Source organism: Muntiacus reevesi, chromosome 4, assembly GCF_963930625.1.
Source record: "Muntiacus reevesi chromosome 4, mMunRee1.1, whole genome shotgun sequence".
Classification (NCBI taxonomy): Eukaryota; Metazoa; Chordata; class Mammalia; order Artiodactyla; family Cervidae; genus Muntiacus; species Muntiacus reevesi.
This window is the reverse complement of record NC_089252.1, coordinates 148,338,191-148,356,106: the sequence shown is the minus strand read 5'-3', so window position 1 is coordinate 148,356,106 and position 17,916 is coordinate 148,338,191. Positions and strand designations below refer to the sequence as shown.

The 17,916-nt window shown below is 53.1% G+C and overlaps 1 protein-coding gene across 1 annotated transcript in view; it reads right to left on the bottom strand.

Moving 5' to 3' along the window:
- COL2A1 (collagen type II alpha 1 chain) overlaps positions 1–14,931 on the bottom strand; it is a 30,147-nt gene extending 15,216 nt beyond the window's left edge. The window contains exons 1-18 of the mRNA XM_065932153.1: positions 14,766–14,931; positions 10,444–10,650; positions 8,951–8,967; positions 8,711–8,743; positions 8,577–8,609; positions 8,423–8,476; positions 8,175–8,276; positions 7,122–7,199; positions 6,446–6,490; positions 6,286–6,339; positions 5,809–5,862; positions 5,024–5,077; positions 4,571–4,624; positions 4,387–4,440; positions 4,058–4,102; positions 3,458–3,511; positions 995–1,039; positions 459–512 (exon numbers count right to left, since the gene is read on the bottom strand). Coding sequence (XP_065788225.1) covers positions 459–512; positions 995–1,039; positions 3,458–3,511; positions 4,058–4,102; positions 4,387–4,440; positions 4,571–4,624; positions 5,024–5,077; positions 5,809–5,862; positions 6,286–6,339; positions 6,446–6,490; positions 7,122–7,199; positions 8,175–8,276; positions 8,423–8,476; positions 8,577–8,609; positions 8,711–8,743; positions 8,951–8,967; positions 10,444–10,650; positions 14,766–14,850 — 1,122 coding nt within the window. The 5' untranslated portion in view covers positions 14,851–14,931. The remainder of the gene's footprint in view (positions 1–458; positions 513–994; positions 1,040–3,457; positions 3,512–4,057; positions 4,103–4,386; positions 4,441–4,570; positions 4,625–5,023; positions 5,078–5,808; positions 5,863–6,285; positions 6,340–6,445; positions 6,491–7,121; positions 7,200–8,174; positions 8,277–8,422; positions 8,477–8,576; positions 8,610–8,710; positions 8,744–8,950; positions 8,968–10,443; positions 10,651–14,765) is intronic.
- Between the last annotated feature and the right edge of the window lie 2,985 nt (positions 14,932–17,916).

The window sequence follows — 17,916 nt, the reverse complement described above, 5'->3', positions numbered from 1 at the left end:
CTTGGAAGAACTCTATTAACACGGTTTGGGAGAGACAGGCCCCGCCCCGCAAGATGAAGCAGGGGTGAGAGGGAAGGATGGCACCATCTCTGCGCCCACTTCCCTCCAACTCTCTTCCAGGTCTAAGTCGGCTGAGCTTTGCCTTTTTCCTTTGGTTTCCTGATCTTTGGTCCCCTCCCAGGTCTCAGGGGACTCCCCAATCTTTTTCTGCCTTGTCCCACTCTGAAGCTGTAACTATGTCCAGCTTTTTATCATTCCATCTTACTTTCCCTTCCAGCTGGTGGCTCTGCAAAATGCCTGACTCTTTGCTTGCTTCCACGGAGAGCAGCAGTGGGGTGAGGGGTGGGGTGAGGGGCGGGGGACACTCCTCCAAAGGGAAGGGGGGTCATCCGGCGGGGGGCAGTCAGCAAGGGTTATGGGGAAAGGGGGGGTCCTGACTCGACAAGCAGGACACACACCTTGGCACCAGGAGCTCCGGGGAAGCCAGGACCGCCAGCAGGACCCACGGGACCCTGGGGGAAGCAACCAGATGTAGAGATGAAGGCCCAGTCTGGGCAGACTACCTCCAGCCTCCAAAGCAAGCCACCCCCTCACCTCCCACGCCTTCCCACCTTTATACTGATACTGCTCTACATCCACTGTGGCCTAAAGTCCCTGGATGAAAATTGTCCCCACTCCAGTGTCCCCAAGCCTGGCTTGGGGAAACCGCATTTCTGACACGGTATATGGTTTCTGACTATATACATGCTGAGAAGCAAGTAGCTCTTTCACCTCCCTCTCTACCCCTCCCCAGAAAAAACTACCGAAAGTGTAGCTGAGAAAAATGAACCATTACTTCAAAGCTTGTTACCAACATACTCCCTCAGTAATGAAAGGTTGTTCCTGTTTTTCCAGGAGAATCTAGAACGTGGCCTGGATACTGAGTAAACCCTGCCACTTCACTGGGCGGCTGACAGGCACGCGGGTGAACCTGCCGGGGGTGAAGTGAACTTACCGGAGGCCCTGCAGGGCCGGGTTGACCGTCGTTGCCTCGAGCACCCTGTGAGCAAGAAGGAAGCAGCCCTTATGAGAGATACCACAGGTCCAATCCCTCTCACGGTGCCCCAGGGCCGAGCAGGAGGCTGGCAGGTGTGCGCTGCAGGAGGAAGTAGCCCCAGGACCCTCCATGGTGGCTTTGAGAACTGGGCCTGCAGTGGGCTTGCTCTCAGCCTCACAGAGCTTGGGTAATTTTCCAGCTACTCCATCATTTCTTAAACTTCCATTGAGACCCCAAGTATCCTCAAATTCAAGGCCATGTTATTATTTAAAGACTCAGGAAAAATGAAACAGCCAAGCATCAATTCTGACTCAGTTCCTCCTGCCTGTCACAGCGGAAAGCCCTTTCAGGACTCGGTTAATCTCCTTGGTCAACTCCTGGATCTGTGTCCCCATCCCTAACTCACAGAACAACTTGCTTCTATGGAAGACAGAGAAGTGCAGGGTGTCTGCTACCAGCCCAGGAAGAAGCCTGGCGATGGGGACAGGGCACCGGGCACAGCCCGAGGACCGAATTTGTCCTGAGACTTCTTTCACAGACAGTAAGGCTGCTGGCTCTTCCTCTATAGACCGTGCACTTTGAGGGTGAGCACCTCCAGGGCCTCTCTCTCTCAAGGCCCCTCCGGGTCCTGGGAATTATCAGGCTGGGCAGAGCTGGGCCAGGCACCTGGTCCTTGGAAAACCTCAGCTGAGCCCCGCCTGCCTGCCTCTGCCTCTCCCAGGAAACTGAAGAAGGATGCTTTAGGGGGAGCTCCTATTTTAAATAAGACTCGAGTCTTTCTCCTGGCTGTAGTCCGTCTCTCATGACCGAGACTCTCCCGGTTGGCATTAACCAGGGAAACAGGAGAACACTTAACAGAAGAAAATGTCACAAGGAACATAAAGCCTCAGCACTGGCCAGAGCCCCTTCTGGGCTGGCTGCTTCGCCAAGCACCCTCCCTGCAGGGGTCAGCCAGAGGAGAGGCCTGGGCTGCCTGTGAGCAAGGGGAGTGTGGTGCTGCCCAAGAGGCCAGAGTTGGACGGGCATCCAGGGCTCCCCCTGCAGGAAAGCTGGGGAGTGGGCACCATCTGGCCCAAGGTGGGGGGCACATGACCACAGCCCAGCCCAGCCCCTGGCTAGGCCTGGACACCAGGCCTGCACTGGGAACTGTGTGACGTTGTCAATCTTCCATGCCAAATCCTATGCGCACCCTGCCAGTCTAACTACCATAGGGACAGGAGTCAGCAAGGAGAAGCAAGAAGCAGGGCCAACTGCAGGAGGAAGGAGAAGAGGGGTGCAGGTCATCTGTGCCCCTCATGGAGTGTGGCCCCCATGACTCAAGCCTGGCCAAAAAGGCACAAGCCAGGTCTGGACAGTCTGTAGCAATCACAGTGCTTCTTGGCAGGCCTGGGGCTCTCTAATCCCCTCACACAAAGTGACCCGGGGACAAGCCACTTCAACAGCTCTGGCTGACAAATGGGGGTCGAGACTGCGTGCTATTTCACTGATCGGCTTCTGAGGGAAATTTCTGCCAAAACAGATACATTATCTGGACAGCAGCACAACTGAGGGAAGCTGATTTACTTTGGCCGCTCCTGCAAGGACCCACGAGGAGGGGCCTCAGAGCTTGGGTGGCTGGGGTGTGAAATCAACAGAGAGCATAATCTTTCTTAAACACAGCTTTCATCGCATCACTCGCCTGACCAGGCGCCCACAAGGGCTCTCTATTGCTAAGGGATCAGAGCTAAACACCTGCACCCTCCACTGCTACAAATCCCCACGCTCTTAACTCCCCCATTAACGAGAGGCCACTGGAGTCTGAGGCTGCAAAGCACAGCTTGTCTTAGGCTAGTTAACCATTCAGTGCCTCAGTTTCTTCTCCTCTAAAAGGGGGAAGACAGCAGAATCCACCCGGCAGGATTCGAGGGAAGCTTGGATGAAACAAAGCATCTGGGTATTAAACAGAGGACACGCCCATGAAGCGGTGGCCACTGGTATATCACAGTGTCACCAACAGTAATGTAAAGTATGTGAGTTGACCCCAGACTGTTACACTTTTCTAGGGCAGCTTCTAAGCGACCAGAAAGAACTAAAAGGAACACAGTACTATAGCCAACTAAAGTCTGTCCATAAATTCAAACAGGATTGATTGGGGAGTGGGTGAGACTGTCGAGGGATTACCTGAATAATCTAGACTGGTTAAAGAGACTCCTGCCCTTACCCACCAGCTCTCCTGTGGCCTCCCCTACCCAGTCCTTTGACTGTGCAGACCCAGCCTGGGGATTTGTGACAGGCACACTCAGAGTGAATCCTCACGGGAGGATATTATCTACACCTCATGGGGTTGCTTTGAGGGTCAGGCAAAATAACCCTGAATGCAAGTGCCTCATGAACTCCAAAGAGCTGGGCAAATGGTGGCTCTGGGTCTTGTCAATTACTCACTGCAGCGCCAGCAGGGCCAGTCCGTCCTCTCTCACCAGGCAAGCCTCGGGGACCCTGGAACACACACCAAGAGGCACAAGCATGAGTTGGTTCAAGGACCGCTCGGCACCATCACTTAACCTGCAGGCCCTTCGCAGACACTGGAGGGGAGGGAGCCGGTAGCACCCAAGAGTCAAAGGCATGGACACCTCTGGTCCTGCCTTCCTGATTCAAGACCCTCCTATTACACCAAAGGTTTCTCTGCCATGACAGAACACACAGGTGCTCCCATTGTTACCTATTAGGAGCTTTGTTATAGGCACTTCTTGCTCCTTGCAATAGATGAACTCCCCCAAATGTTGAAAATAAACAGACTTTGTAAAAATTGAAGTACACCTTAAGTCTGTTAACAGGGTTATTTCAAAGAAATGCTGGTGAGCCCTTGCACAAACCATCCACTTGAGACACTTTACTTTTTGCTCATAATCGAATCAGTCTACAAAACTGAACATCTACTTTGCCCAAAGGGGCCTGTGGCATCTCCAGTGGCGCCATCTGCTGGGCCTTAGAAGGTGTCTCAAGAGTGTCTGGAGGCTCTCTGGGGGTGGTGCTCATACTCACCATTGGGCCTGGAGAACCGTTCTCACCTGGGGAACCACTCTCACCCTGGAAAAAAGATGCAGAGGGTCAGCAAGCAGGGCCCCCACTGCCAGCCCACAGGACAATTTCCATGGAGGAAGCCGAATGCTCTGGTCATCTCAGCTAGCACTGACACCTCCAAGCTTTAGTTCTGTTAGGGACAATCCCTGGATCTCTCCGGACCTGCTGTTCGTTTGTTTGGATGTAGCAGTGGGTGTTCCTAACCCAAGCTGTTCACGGCCTAACTCCGCTGAGCTCAGCAGCATCGCCTCGTCGTCCGTCCCCCACGCCATGTGCTTCTTGGTCCTTACCTTCACACCCGGAGCACCAGCTTCTCCCTTAGCACCATCTAGACCTGGGTAACCCTACGGGACAAGAGAAGACTTTCAATCACACTTCTGGGGAAGCCAAAGAGGACGATTCATGTCCCCCCCAGGACTTTTTTCTCCCTTGGTCAATCTTTTCCTTCCCGCACTCTCCGCCCATGATACTTACTCTGTGACCTTTGACACCAGGAAGGCCTGGGGTTCCTGGGAAGCCGCGAGCACCCTGTAATCCAAAGAAGAGATGTTCAGAGCACTCAGCAGAACCAGGTAAAGGCTGCCTTGGGCTGATGGGAGAGGCCTTGGAGCCAGGACCCTGGGGGACCAGGAAGTAGAGGCCCGGCACCAGGAACATCTTTCGGTCACTCCCAGAATCCCTCTCTCTATGCCTCACCCCAGCTTAGGCAAAGTGGGTGTAAACATCTGCCAGCCCCCCCGGACGCCCCTAGCCTGTGCTAGGATCAGAGACACGGTCATCAGCATGAAAGCGTGACATATGTGGGGACCGCTGGAACTTTAGGAGCGAGCTATCGGAGCTGGACGAGCTGGGTGGGAGGCCACTGCGTTTGTTGCAAGGACGGAGAAGCTGGGAACGAGACTAGAGACGGGGAAAGGTGGGCTTTACCTGAGGGCCAGGAGGGCCTCTCTCGCCAGATTTTCCAGGCTTTCCAGCTTCACCCTGAAGGGAGAGAGATGAACCTCAGCATCCTCAGAAGACACGTTAGCATCACTGGTGCACTCCAGCATGTCATCACTCCTCCCAGCCTGCTGTGCCTCTGCCCACCTGCTTCCTCATCTCCCCCGGCCCCTGCAGGGCCCCGACTTCCCTGAATGCCTTCCCTGCCTGGGCCCTGGGCAAGCTGCTCCACCCCCCACAGCCTCCAGCCTCCCCTGGTGGGCTCACTGTCTCCTCTCATAGGCGCTGCTGACCGGCCTGTGTTCCCTGACCTACGGAGACATTCACTGTCTAATGGGATTCTCAGGAGCAGCTTCAGCGCCAGCTCTCCTCTCTCCCCTTCGTTTACATCCCTTGCAGACATCCTGACTCAGCCTGAGCCTTCCCCAACTCATTTACAATTAAGATAATCTTGGGCTGTTGAGTGTTTCTCTTTTGTTTTTCCTTCTCTGCATCTTTCCCCTTGTGTTTTCCCTCTCCCTTCTCAATTTCCCTTCCTGGAGCTAATGATGTTTTAATTATTTCCCTTCCCAGTGGGTCCAAAGCTGTCCCCAAAGGCACTTGCAAGCTAAGTTGCCGGTGGAAATGCAGATGGTGCAGTGTCCAAGTCTCCAACTGACTAGCCCCGCCCCCTGGGCCCAGTCGAGGGTGCATCCGCCCATCACCACCCAGCACCCCCTCTCTCCGGGCCCTTTCAAGTGAGGCAGCCACTTGATTGACTCAGGTGTACTCACATCATCACCCGGTTTCCCAGGGGGGCCAGGAGGACCACGGGGACCCATGGGACCCTACAAACAAAATAAGTGAGCTTAAGAGATGGTTGGAGGGGGGAAGACACCTAATCAGTGGGCAAAACTCGGGGATTATAGCTTTTGGAAGCTAGTTCATCTAAAAGGAAAAAAAGATGGAGGAGCCCAATGTGTGCTGAGAGAGCGCAGAGGCACAGAGCAGATCATAGCAGGGGGCAGTGGACAGTACAGGCCAGCAGGGGTGACCCAGAAAAAGGGCTGACATGACAGAATCCTGGGTGGCTCCTGCCACATCTGGCTCCCTGAAGACTCCCCCAGAGCTAAGAGGGGACATCTGAGTTTCCTTTGAGCCCTCCACTGTAGAGGGCGCTGGGCAGAGCCCAGAAGGTGACAGGACTAGGGTGTGAATGGTGCATCACTGGAAGGTCCCCCCAGCAGGGCAGGGCCAGAGCCAGTACTCACAGAAACACCGGGTTCCCCAGGTTCACCAGGGTTGCCTTGAAATCCTTGAGGTCCCTAAAAAGTAAAGTGAGGACACCAGGTTGGCCCCCCCAGAACTGATATCAGAGAGCTTGAAAGCATCTGTGACTCCACTTTCCAAAAGGAAAAACCCAATACTTACGGGGGCACCAGCAGGGCCTGGGGGTCCCCGAGGTCCCATGGGGCCCTGCATCGGAACAGAAAATGAGAAGCTTTACTGGAAAGGCTTCACCCTCGGCCTCCACGATGCAGCCGCCGCCCAGCCAACAGCCCAGACAAAGGACAAGGAGTTACTCTGTGAGCAGAGGGCCTGCAGGGGCTGCTCCCTCTCATTTCCCTCTCCCCTCGCAACATTCTATTTTTATTTATAGGTACCATTTGGACAGAGAAGCTGGCCTTGCTTTCCCCTGGACGGCAGCCATGTTTACTAAAGTCTGAGTTTCATTTAGCATGTGCCAAGTGGGAGCTGCAGGGCTGAGATTTCCTGCTGGAAGTCTTGTGGATTCGGGAGAACAGTGGCTGCTGTCTGCATTCTTCAGTTCTCATTCCAAGAGCAATAGCAACTGGCCTTCTGAGAGATCAGCCTATATGCCTCTCTCCATCCTCATTCTTCTTAGTCACTCCAGCGCATCATTAAAACTGGCATCCATCGCCATTAAAAACCAAACGCCCTGGGCTAGCTAAATGGGAGGTTATGTAACTGATGGGGAAGGGCCGCCCTAAGTAATTATCTGTAAAGTGAGGTTGTCAGAGTCCCTGGCTCTGCTGAGGGCCACCTCCTGCCATTTTGGCTGCGAAGAACAGGTGCCTTTTCTTACCATTGGTCCCTGCATGACTCCCATCTGGGCGCCACCAGCCTTCTCATCAAATCCACCAGCCATCTGCGCAGCAAAGTTCTGCAAATAAACCCAACATTAAAAGCTTGAGAGGCTCTATGTTTTCCCTACATGGCTAGGTAAGCTATACCTGGATAGAAAAAAAAAACCTCCAATTGTTGGAAACTAACCTAGCATTGATCAGAAATACTAAGGATTCCTGAAAAATAGTTTTGGAAATGGCTTATCAGATGACAGTTGGCATAACCATTTCCCTGGGAGATAAAGTGTTACTTAGAAGAATATCCACTACTTGCATTTCATTTTGTAAGTTTTAATTCTAAAATATTAAATATATTATTTCACAGAAATTGAAAAATATAACTAACAATATCACTTTTAAAGGTTCTTTTTTTTTCTTTTCTAAGACCTTAATGTCCAGCAAAACACTAAAATCAATAGTCTTAAAATATTTTAGCAGAGGATATAGTAGGCATCTATGAGTCACTCAAGTTTAAAAATTTAAATCACAGCAAACATCAAAATGGCAAACCTGCAAAAACTGGGCAATAATATAATTTGTTGATTGGTCTGATTCCAAAAACAACTTTAGCCACACACCTTTACTCAGTGGGGCTCTTTCATGAGAATAAATAGTTGCTTGGAATGTACTTGGCAAAGATGAAGCTTCAATGTCTTCCAAGGACAGTGGTCACTCTTCTTCCAGGGAACCGCAAGTGCCCAGTCATCCTCTCCTCCAACCCCTACACCCACTCCCAAGGACCAGTCACACAGTAGAGATGCCAGGAAGCCAGGTAACTGAAGACTTTCTTTACAGAAACCCAGAGAGTGAACAAAGTCAGTTCTTAGCGCCACAGTCTCATGCCCGCTATGTGATTCCACTAAATTACAGGCCTGGGGGAGAAGTCCATGTTCAAGACAGGCTGTGGACACACTTCTGGCAGCCCTGGGAGCCAGCCAGGTGAGTGTGACTAGCAATTTAGAAGCCACATTTCTAGAGGGACGCCTGAAGGAAGGGGACATAAGGATACTTACTCCACCAAGGCCAGGGGGGCCGGGGGGGCCAGGAGGACCAGGGGGGCCAGGGTTTCCAGGGGTCCCAGGCTCTCCATCTCTGCCACGAGGTCCAGGAGCACCCTTGGCAGAAAGAAAAAGGCCCCAATGTGAAGCAGTGTTTATACAAGACCCATCTGTGTATGGGCTGCCCTTGAGGCATTTGGGGGGTGGTCCTTAGAGAACCTGGGGAGTCCACAAGGGTCAGACAGCATTGTTTCTCTACTCACTTTTTCACCTTTGTCACCACGATCACCTCTGGGTCCTTGTTCACCTGCAGGTCCCTGAAAATGAAGAAAATATTGAGATGACAGCAAGACCGGGAGAGCCTGTTGATCAATAACTCAAGGAAAGCATGGAAAACGGGGTTTCTCTCTTTCTTACCTGAGGTCCAGGAGGTCCCTTGGGTCCTACGATCTGTGAAAGAGACACCCACAAAATGGCAAGTTAGAAGAGACCTCAAGGAGATGACCCAGTTAGAAGAGTTGATGCAACATGGGAGTAGAAAGTGTACTTACATCCTTGATGTCTCCGGGTTCTCCTTTCTGTCCCTGAAACATGAAACATTGTCAGGATTGAGTCAAGCAAGCTCACCAAGCCTCCAGTACAAACCAGCAGCCCCTGCATTAAGGTGCCCAGTGAAACAGATCTTTTGCTGGTGCCTAAAAACCAAATGCTAAGGAGCACAGCTTTGCTTTTAATGAAGAAAATATAAAGCAAAAAAAAAAAAAGCAAACAACAACAACAACAATCCTCACCTTTGGTCCTGGTTGCCCTGCAAATGGAAGAAATAGAGAAGGAAAATGTAAGAGTCATGAGATGGATAAAGTACAACTTCTTATCACTCAAACTTTCGTGAAGGGATCATAGAAAGGGACCCAACCAGGGAAGGAGGTAGCTTCCTGTTACTCCACTGAAGCCCTCTGTTGGGGTGTTAAGTTTCACAGGGGTCTGGAGTTGCTGAGGTCCCAAGAAGAACAGAGATGAGCCAGAATTTGTTATTGAAAGGCAATCAGCATGCAGGGACCAAAAAGAATACAAAGAATTCAAGGTCTATCAGCCACCAGGAGAGAAAGCACCCAAAATGGAGAAACAGTTTAATTTCTTCTCTTCCCTAGAGGGTTAGAAGATCCTCCCGGAGCCCAAGCACCCCGCAACACATCCCCCACCCCAGAAGAAGAGTTAGGTAGTTAGAAAGGTCTTACATTCAAGCTGGGTCTCCATGAAGCAAGCACGAAAAAAAAAAAAAAAAACAGCAGAGCACAGAAGTTACAGAGGGCACTGGAGTCAGTGCCCCCCGAATCAATAACCCCTTCCCCCTTTGTAGCAGCGAAATAGTAAAGGTGACCAACGCTTCACTCACACAGGCCCCCTCAGAAATGATCTGGGGAACTGGGCTATCAAAGCAGCTTCCCCAAGCAGCTTTCCACGGTGGGTGAAGTGTTAAGGAAAGGCAACTGCTCGCTTCCTTTTCAACTGTCTTCTCTGCTTGATCGGGAAGAAAATGGTGAGGGCCACCCAAAAGGCCTAGATGTGTGTCCCCATTCCCCTTCAGGGGGATAGGGCATGGGTTCCAGAGCTGGGGAGGGGTCACCTGCACACCTATACATTCACCAGCCCCGGCTCCAGAATGTAGGCACCTGGGGCTCTGTCCTGGGTCCAGGTCCGCTCTTCACCACTAGAACTCCCAGAGCCCAGCTCTTCCTTCTGCTAGGAACTTGCTTCTTGATTGGCAGTTAACACCAACAGAGGCAAAACCAAAAGGAAACTGCCACCAATGCTCCATATTTTTCAAAAGGGGGCCTGCCCTTTCTGTCGCCCCGTGGGCCTGCAGAGCTTGCTCCACATTGAAGACCACATGTTTGGAGGCCTTCTACAGAGCGGCCAAGGTGTGGGCAATAGAGGAGGAATGAATCTGTGTTTTGGCCAGAAGGAGCACTGGATCTCCACAGTGGCTCGCGGACTTTGCGGAGGTGCTTACAGCGAGGACGCTAGTGTGGCATCCCCTCTGTCCTCCAGGTCTTAGGAGCATATTTTTTGGAGGTGTCGGGTGAGGAAGGACCCCTCTGGTGTGTCAGGCTCACTGTCATCCTGCAAGCGAGAAGTCGCCTTTCCCTTCAGCCTCAGCTGCTGGGGTCCCATGGATAACCAGTCCCTCTGCTTCACAGAGATGACCAGCATCCATGGCAGGGCATTTGCTGCCCCTGCGAGTAATTTATTTATGTGGGACAGGAAATAAATAAATTACGACCACTGGCAGTGGGGAGGTCAGCTGAGCAGATGGGGCAGCACTCTCCGAAGGGGGTCTCGGGGCTGAGGCAGTCTTTCATGTCTTCACAGATTATGTCGTCGCAGAGGACAGTCCCAGTGTCACAGACACAGATCCGGCAGGGCTCGGGCTTCCACACATCCTTATCATTATACCTCTGCCCGTCCTGCACACAGCTGCCAGCCTTCTCTGCACCGAGGGGGGGGCGGGGGGAAGCAGAGAGCCAAGGGAAGGAGGGGGTGAGGAGCCAGAAGAGAAAAAGAGAGAGGTTGCAGGTCAACTTGACATCATTCAAATGCTGAAGCGTGTGGACTCCGGCCACCCAACACAGAGAACTTGTTATTTTTTCTAAGACATCATTCATTCTTCCATGTAGTCAACAAATATTATTGTCCACTTTGCACTCTGCTCTCTATTCACCAGTGAAAATCCTGACCCAGCAGGGAAGGTGGCGGGGAGAGCACCGAGGGTGAAGTATTGTCTTCATGCATCTCATAGTGGGGAGACATGATGATGTGGGGGTCATAGGCAAGTTAGAGTAGGAGCAGGAGAAGGATGAGTGAACTGGGGGACTCAGGACTGCAAAGACAGAGGGGAGGGGAAAATGCAGAGACGCCCACACCGCACCCCACCCTCAACACAGGGACAGAAGCCTTCTTTCTTCTGCCTGCCTCTAGGAATTATGGGATCTGCTGAATACAACTGACAGCTAAAATTCAGAAGGCGTGGAGAAAATTCTACCCACAAAAATTAGACTCTATCAGCAGCCAGGCTCCAGAAGTGGATATATGGGGGTGGAGGTATGTGAAAGAAGGAGCTATTAGAGCTAGGATCTTGTCCCATTCTTTAAGTAATATTAGTCTTAGGACCAACTTGGGGAGGGGGTTTGGGCCAGTCAAACAATACACCTGGATGGAACACACGAGGGCTGATAAAATGCCCCGGGAGGCAAGCAGGGCTAAAGACCCCTCTGCGGGTGCTGACCTCCAGCTGGAGGAGCCCCCTCTGGAGAGACTCTGCTTCCACCTGAAGACAACGGCTCAACGTGACGGAGGGGATATGGAAGGAGGCTTTGAATGCCTGGTGCCGGCCAAGAGTAGCCAGTCCAGGCCCGGCCCCCTCCAAGAATGCAGACCAAGAAGGGCACGAAGTAGTCCCCCTCCATAAGCGCCCTGCCGTCTGGAATTCACCCTGCAAACGAAGCCTGTGCCGACAAGAGCGCTCCGAGGAGCGCCAAGCGTGGCAGAGCCCGCACCACGTGCTAGGGAGCGCCCAGCGCTGTTTTTCTCATCAAAATCGTCAAAGCACTGGCAGCAAGGGATGAATAATAGGAAAGGGCCACAAACCAGGTGGGCGGAGAGAGAAACGGGCCTGCCCCCTGCTCTTTAAGGAGACTCTGAAAGATAAACCCCCTTTTTTTTTTCCACTAGGAAAAAAAAAAATCCACTCAGCCTTTAGGCAAGATAATCATGCGGGGTGGGGGGTGGGGGGGCGGAGGGAATCCTAGGTAAAGTATCAAAATTACTGGGCCACACCCACTGCTAAAATAGGTGGAGCTGCAGAAAGCGAGGGGAGGGGTCTGGACTAAAGAAGAACCCACTCTCAGCCAGGAGGGCCGTAGGGGGAAAAGAGTAAAATGCTGGACGAGGGGGTTCACCCAGAAGGCAGATCAGATTTCCCTCGGAAGGGCGGTCCCGGGATGCGCGGGCGCAGGGGCGGGGCCGGCAGCGCTGGGTGTGAAAACCCTACGGTGACTCTTTGTGGCTGCGGCTCTGGACGCAGCTCGCCCACGGACACTGGGAGGGTGAAAAGTGCGATTAAATGACTGCCCCAGAAAGAAGCCAGCTCCGTAACCGGATCCCTTAGGTGTGGACGGAGGAGCCCAGCACCTCCATAATCGCTGTTCGAAACGGCGGCCGATAGCATCCCGGCGCGCCTGATCAGGTTCCCCTCATTACCGCAGGGCCGTATAAGCGACTCTTTGTAGCAGGCCAATTAAAAAGTTACCTCTTTTGGGGAACTGTTTTGCTTCGCGGCCGCTCCGCGCAGGGCTGGAGCCTGAGAGGTGGCGGCGGGCGGGCACAGGGGGGCATTGTGGGAGAGGGGGTCGGGGAGACGGGGGAACCCACCGGACCTTGCCTCTCATGAATGGGGCTTTTCTCGAGCGCACACAGAGCCCGATTCACAGGTCTCCGCAAGGAATCAGTTTAAATAAATACGGGCAGCGTTTCAGCCCCATCTGGAAGCCATCGCTGCCAATCTCCTAACGCAAACAAGCCTCACAAAGACGGATTGAGGTTTCTCCCCCGAGCCGAGGGGCACTTTTCAGAGACAAGGGCTGTGAAATGCAGATGTGGGTCAAAAACGCAGCAGCCAATAAGCTTCTCAAACTTGTGGAAAGATGGGGAGGAGGGGCGTGCCCGAGCCCTAGGTTACTGACATTCCTGACGTCCACGCAGACTGCGTCCTTCCCCACGTCACGTCTTTGGGTCCGCTGACCCAGGGGAGTGGGTTACCCGGCCAGGATGCGCTAGGGCGCAAAGCCAGCGGCTCCAATGCTCTGCCCTTGAGGGGAGGGGGGGGGGGGGAGGCGGAGCGCGACTGGAAGATCTGGGCCCAAAGAGCTGTGGAATTCATTCCCTCCTAGGAAAGTGGCGGCGCTGAGAATACTCTGCCACTTAAGTGAGCGCCTCTAATACCAGATGGAGAGTTTGGGGATTTTGAGAGTCACCTAGCTAATTCCATTGCGCACTATGGCAGAGATCAGTCAAGAAGACAGCTTTGTGAGTGTGTACGTGCAAATTTAGGACAAATATATAGTCAGTCCGAGCTGAGGCCATTTAGAGACACCGTATTCCAACAAGTGCCCTGAGCGCGCCTCCAAGCTTAGAGCACCTTCCGACCCCCTGGCCAAAATCTCCGGCCTGAGGCTCCTTTCAGCTGCGCCGCGGGCTCCCGTTCTGCCCCTGTCGATCACCCTAACGAACGGAAAGTCCTTCTGGGCCCGCAGCCTTCTAAACTGTCTCCAGAGATAGCCTGGTGACAGGCGAGAGTGCAGAGAATCGTCGGCAGACGGACTTTGATTTCCATACCTTCCCCCCAAATTTCCCCTGCAATTGATTTACAATCTGTAACATACAAAGACAGGGCTGGAATCCCAGCCGTCGGAAACGTGCCCAAACACGTGGAAAAAAAAAATCTTCTCTACTTAATACACTTTCCAGGTTTCATTTGTCCTAAATATAATCCCAGACAGTGACTTTACCAAAGGAGATTATGGAAAGGTGCGGTTCGAACTGCCTATGGACCAGATTGTAAAACTGCCATCTCTAACTTTATACGGTTGAAAGTGTTATAGCAATCGACCAACCGTGTCCCACTCCTCTGCTACACACACACACTCGCTCACTCACTCCCGGCAGAGCCTCGGCTAGTTCCAGAAACTTTTATAAAAGTAACTCATTGTAGTACCTGGGCTTGGGGGGTGGGGGCGTGTGCGGGAGGGGGCGGATGGGGGGAAGACGGCGGGGAGGGGGCGCTATTTTCCCAGACGTTTCAAAAGCAAGGTCTGGTTGGAATGTTCTCGCCTTTCAGATGGCCTCTCCTGCGGGAAGTTTCTGTATCTTTTAGAGGCAAGGGGAAAGTCGAGATGCCAAGAGGGCTGCACCTTGCTCCTGGGCCAGCCATGAGGGGCAGAAAACCCACGAGGGGCGCTGAGATCTCAGGGTGTCTCTCTGAAGCCCTTCATCGTGGCCTCAGGTTTCAGCCTACTAGTTTCAGAGCATCTCCTTTGTCTAACTTACTTCCCTTTGAACCCCAGACACCGACCCCTGGACACGACTGGGAATTCAATCCCTTGGCGCTTGCTCGCTTCTTCGCTCGTGCTCTTTCTCTCCTACTTTCCCTAAGATTTATGGGCCACAACCTGTTTTGCTGAACCCTGAGTGCTTGGGTGAGGCAAGCAGTGTGCGTGTGCGCTTTAATTATCAAAGCTGGTGAAAGAGCGCGCTTGAATCTAAGCGCAAACTTCCGACCCGACGCTTTGCTTCTTTAATATTCCTGCGCAACGCAAGGACCGGCAAATGCTTCCAACCACCACCCGCAGGGAGGACGCTCGTATAGAGCCCCCGACTTGCAGAATTCCACTCGATGAGCTTCTGCGCATCCTGCACCCGTCTCCGCGCGCCTTGACCCCGGAGCCGCTCTAATCCAGACCCGCGGGCTCCAGAGCTCGAGAGGGCCAGGGAAGAGGATGCTGAGGGTCGACACAGAAGGGTGGCAGGCAGGGACTGTGGACGACTTACGGACATCCTGGCCGTGACACCGAAGGACAGCGGCGACGAGCAGCGTCAGCAGCACCAGCGTCTGGGGAGCCCCGAGGCGGATCATGGCTCACCGCGGGGCCTGGCGGAGCCGGGCCCGGGCGGAGCGCAGCGAGGCGGCAGGAGCTCGGCGTGGGTCCGGGTCTCTACCGCGCCCTCATGCAGGAGGCCTTCGGAGCAGGAGGAGGAGGCAGGAGACCCGGCAGCCCAGCAGCGCTCTGCGTCTTCTCCCCTCTGCGGCGCCCGTTATATGCGCCCGGCCCCTCTCGAGGCTGGCCAACTCGCCCAAACCGCGGGCCGCCCCCGGCCCCCCGCGGGGTTGTAACCTGAGACCCCGCCCCGGAGCCCGCCTGGGCCCAGCCAGAGCCCGCACCTGCCCGGACCGGACCCCCCCTCCCGCTAGCCCTGCTTCCCGCCCCCCACCCTAAGTGTGCAGAGTGGCCTGATCGGGCGGGGCGCAGAGACGGCCCCTGTCTACCGCCCCCCACCCATCCCGGGCTGCGGCGCTGCCCTCTCCGACCACAGGCGGGAAGGGGGGCCTCCGGCCCCTCCCCTCGGAGTTCTGCCCGGATTGGAGGGGTGGGGGTGTTTGCAGAGGCGCAGGCCGCGAGCCCTAGACCGTGGACGGAAAAGACTCGGGAGGGAGGAGGGGCAGCGGTAGAAAGAAGCAGAGGGGGAGGGAGAGAGGGGCATCGCCTTGGGTCCTTGGGTGGCGGGCGAGGGGAAGGGCGCAAGGGGAGCCCGCGAAGTATCAGGAGTCCTATATCTTGGAGACTAGCAAGCAGGGCCAAGCTTGGGGGAGTGGGGTCGTCCCGATCTATTTTCTAGCCCCTTCTTGGAGCACCTGGCCCCTGGACTCACACCTGGAGGTTCAGAACGACAGCCCCCCGCCACCCCGCCCCAACTCCTCCCCCATCCAACTATGCGGTGAATGAGCTTCCTCTGGAAGCTCAGCAGACGGTGACCCGAGCCGAGCGCCGGGAATGCGGCCGGTGTTACAGCACAGACGGAGACCTGTGTGAAGGTGTGGGGGACGGGCGCAGACCCTGGGGAGGGGGCGCGAGGAGACACAGAGGACGGGTGGGGGGCGTCAGGCGAGACTACACCCTGCGCGCGGCTGAGGTGGGGGGCTGTCCAGTTCCAGGCTCAGCCTGGGTGTCTGCTCTCCCTGGCCAGGGTCCGGTAGTCCCTGGGGGGAGTGGGCGCTGCCGGCCGGGGTTGAGCAGCTCTGGCCAGGGATGGTCGGCCACTGCTGCAGCCCTGGCCCTGGAGAAAGGACGCCGCTCCAGCTGGACCGAGTTCTGTGAGCCGGGGGAGAAGCCAGAAGTTCCTAGTTGGCCCCCTGGCCCTCACTTCCCACCTCATCTCACCTTGGCCTAAATGCTGCCTTCTCCCCTGGGCTCAGCTGTGCTGTCTTTTGGCTCCAGGTGTCTCCATTAATACCGGGGAGGAAAAGTTCCCTAACAGACCTCCTTCCTCTTGAGTAAACGGTTTTCTATTCCTGAGGATTGTAAGGTCCCCCCAAGGAACTTTAGGCAGAAAGGCGAACTTTCACAAAACTCAGAATGTGGAGCTTGACTTAATCAGTATTCCCCTCCCCAGCGATGGGGTTTCTACAGCACTTTCTTCCTTGAAGCTGAAGCCACTTAGAAGCTGCTTTTCCCACCCAGGCCTCAGTCTTCACAGGAGGCTCTGGGCTTCTCCCTCTCTCTCCACCTCCTCATGCTCTGATGCTTCTCAGAATAAAGCCCTGAATTCCAAGTGTGCAGAATTTAACTTCCGTGCAAGTGTGCTTGCACGGGGTGAAGGGGCTTACATTGTTTAAAGAAATACATCCATACTTTGTCTGGATGGAGGTGGGTGAAGGTTTAAAGCACTGGTTCCAACTTCTCTACCTGCTGTAAGCCTTCCTTGGCTATTTTCCCATCTTCCTGTTCAAGTCCTTGTGTTAATCTCTGAGCCTTTCCCCAGCCCCAGCCTCTGGCCAGAGAAAGCCAGTCTTACACCCCTGAAATGTCCCATGCCCTCCTTGGAGCCATGGCTTTTATCTTCTACATCTGGAAGGTAGAAAGACCAAATTTCACACATTTCTCAAGACCCCCTATGTTTAAGCCCATCTGAGGGTCTTTTCTGATAACTCTAGAATTCAATGGCTCCCTGCCTTTCTGAATCCATCTGGCATGTATAGCCTGTATCCACATCCTATATTTTAAGCTACATATGTTTTTTTTATGTGGTTTTCATTCCCTTCCCCCACCCCACTCTGTATTCATTGGTCTTATATTAACAATGAGTCTAGACGCTCCTTGGGGACAAGAAGAGTGCCTAGCACAATTTTAGCACATAGGAGTATTTAAGTAAACCCCTCTGGATGAATGCTTTTAGATTTAAAATCTGATTTATTTTCTGATACAAGCAATCCACAGACATCTATAAAGCAAGGCATTTATACAACTGATTTTTTTAAAAATCTGCAATAAAAATTCAACAACAACAACAAAAGTTTGGGTGAAGACACTCAAATAGATGAAAAAATTGAAGCCTGTTTCAAAGTGATCTAGTTCAGTGGGCAAAAAAGTGATTCGTACTTCTGTTGGTTAGTTGCTTTTGATTTCATACTCTGTGTGATTCATCTTTGCAGTAAACTATATCTACATATAAGAGCTCTGGAGTCTGTCTAGTAATAATGGCTTATTTGTGAATACAAAATTTAGTTCTCTGCTCCTCATGAGAAAAAAAGTTTTTTTCATCAGAGATGAGAACTGACAAAAGCAAAATAAAATTAAATTGTCAAAGCCAAAATAGACCATGGAAATTATTCAAATTCTAAAGTCAGCTAAACACCAAGACCAATATTCTACCCACCCACGAATCCAACTACAACTTAAAGACCTCTAATCTGTGACTCAGACTGGGACTGAACCTTTATGTGGGGAGAAAAAAAAAATCATTGATTTGGAGGTTATTTACCTAGTAATCTCAATATCCAGAACTTAGCCAAGAAACTGAAAAGAAGGAGAAATAAACCTGTGAGCTGGGGGAGAAGCAGCAGGCAGAATTCTGGGCAGCCAGAATTTGTTACATGAGAAAGCTTATGCATTTTATGTGTGGTAGAGTCCCTCTTATTCTGTCC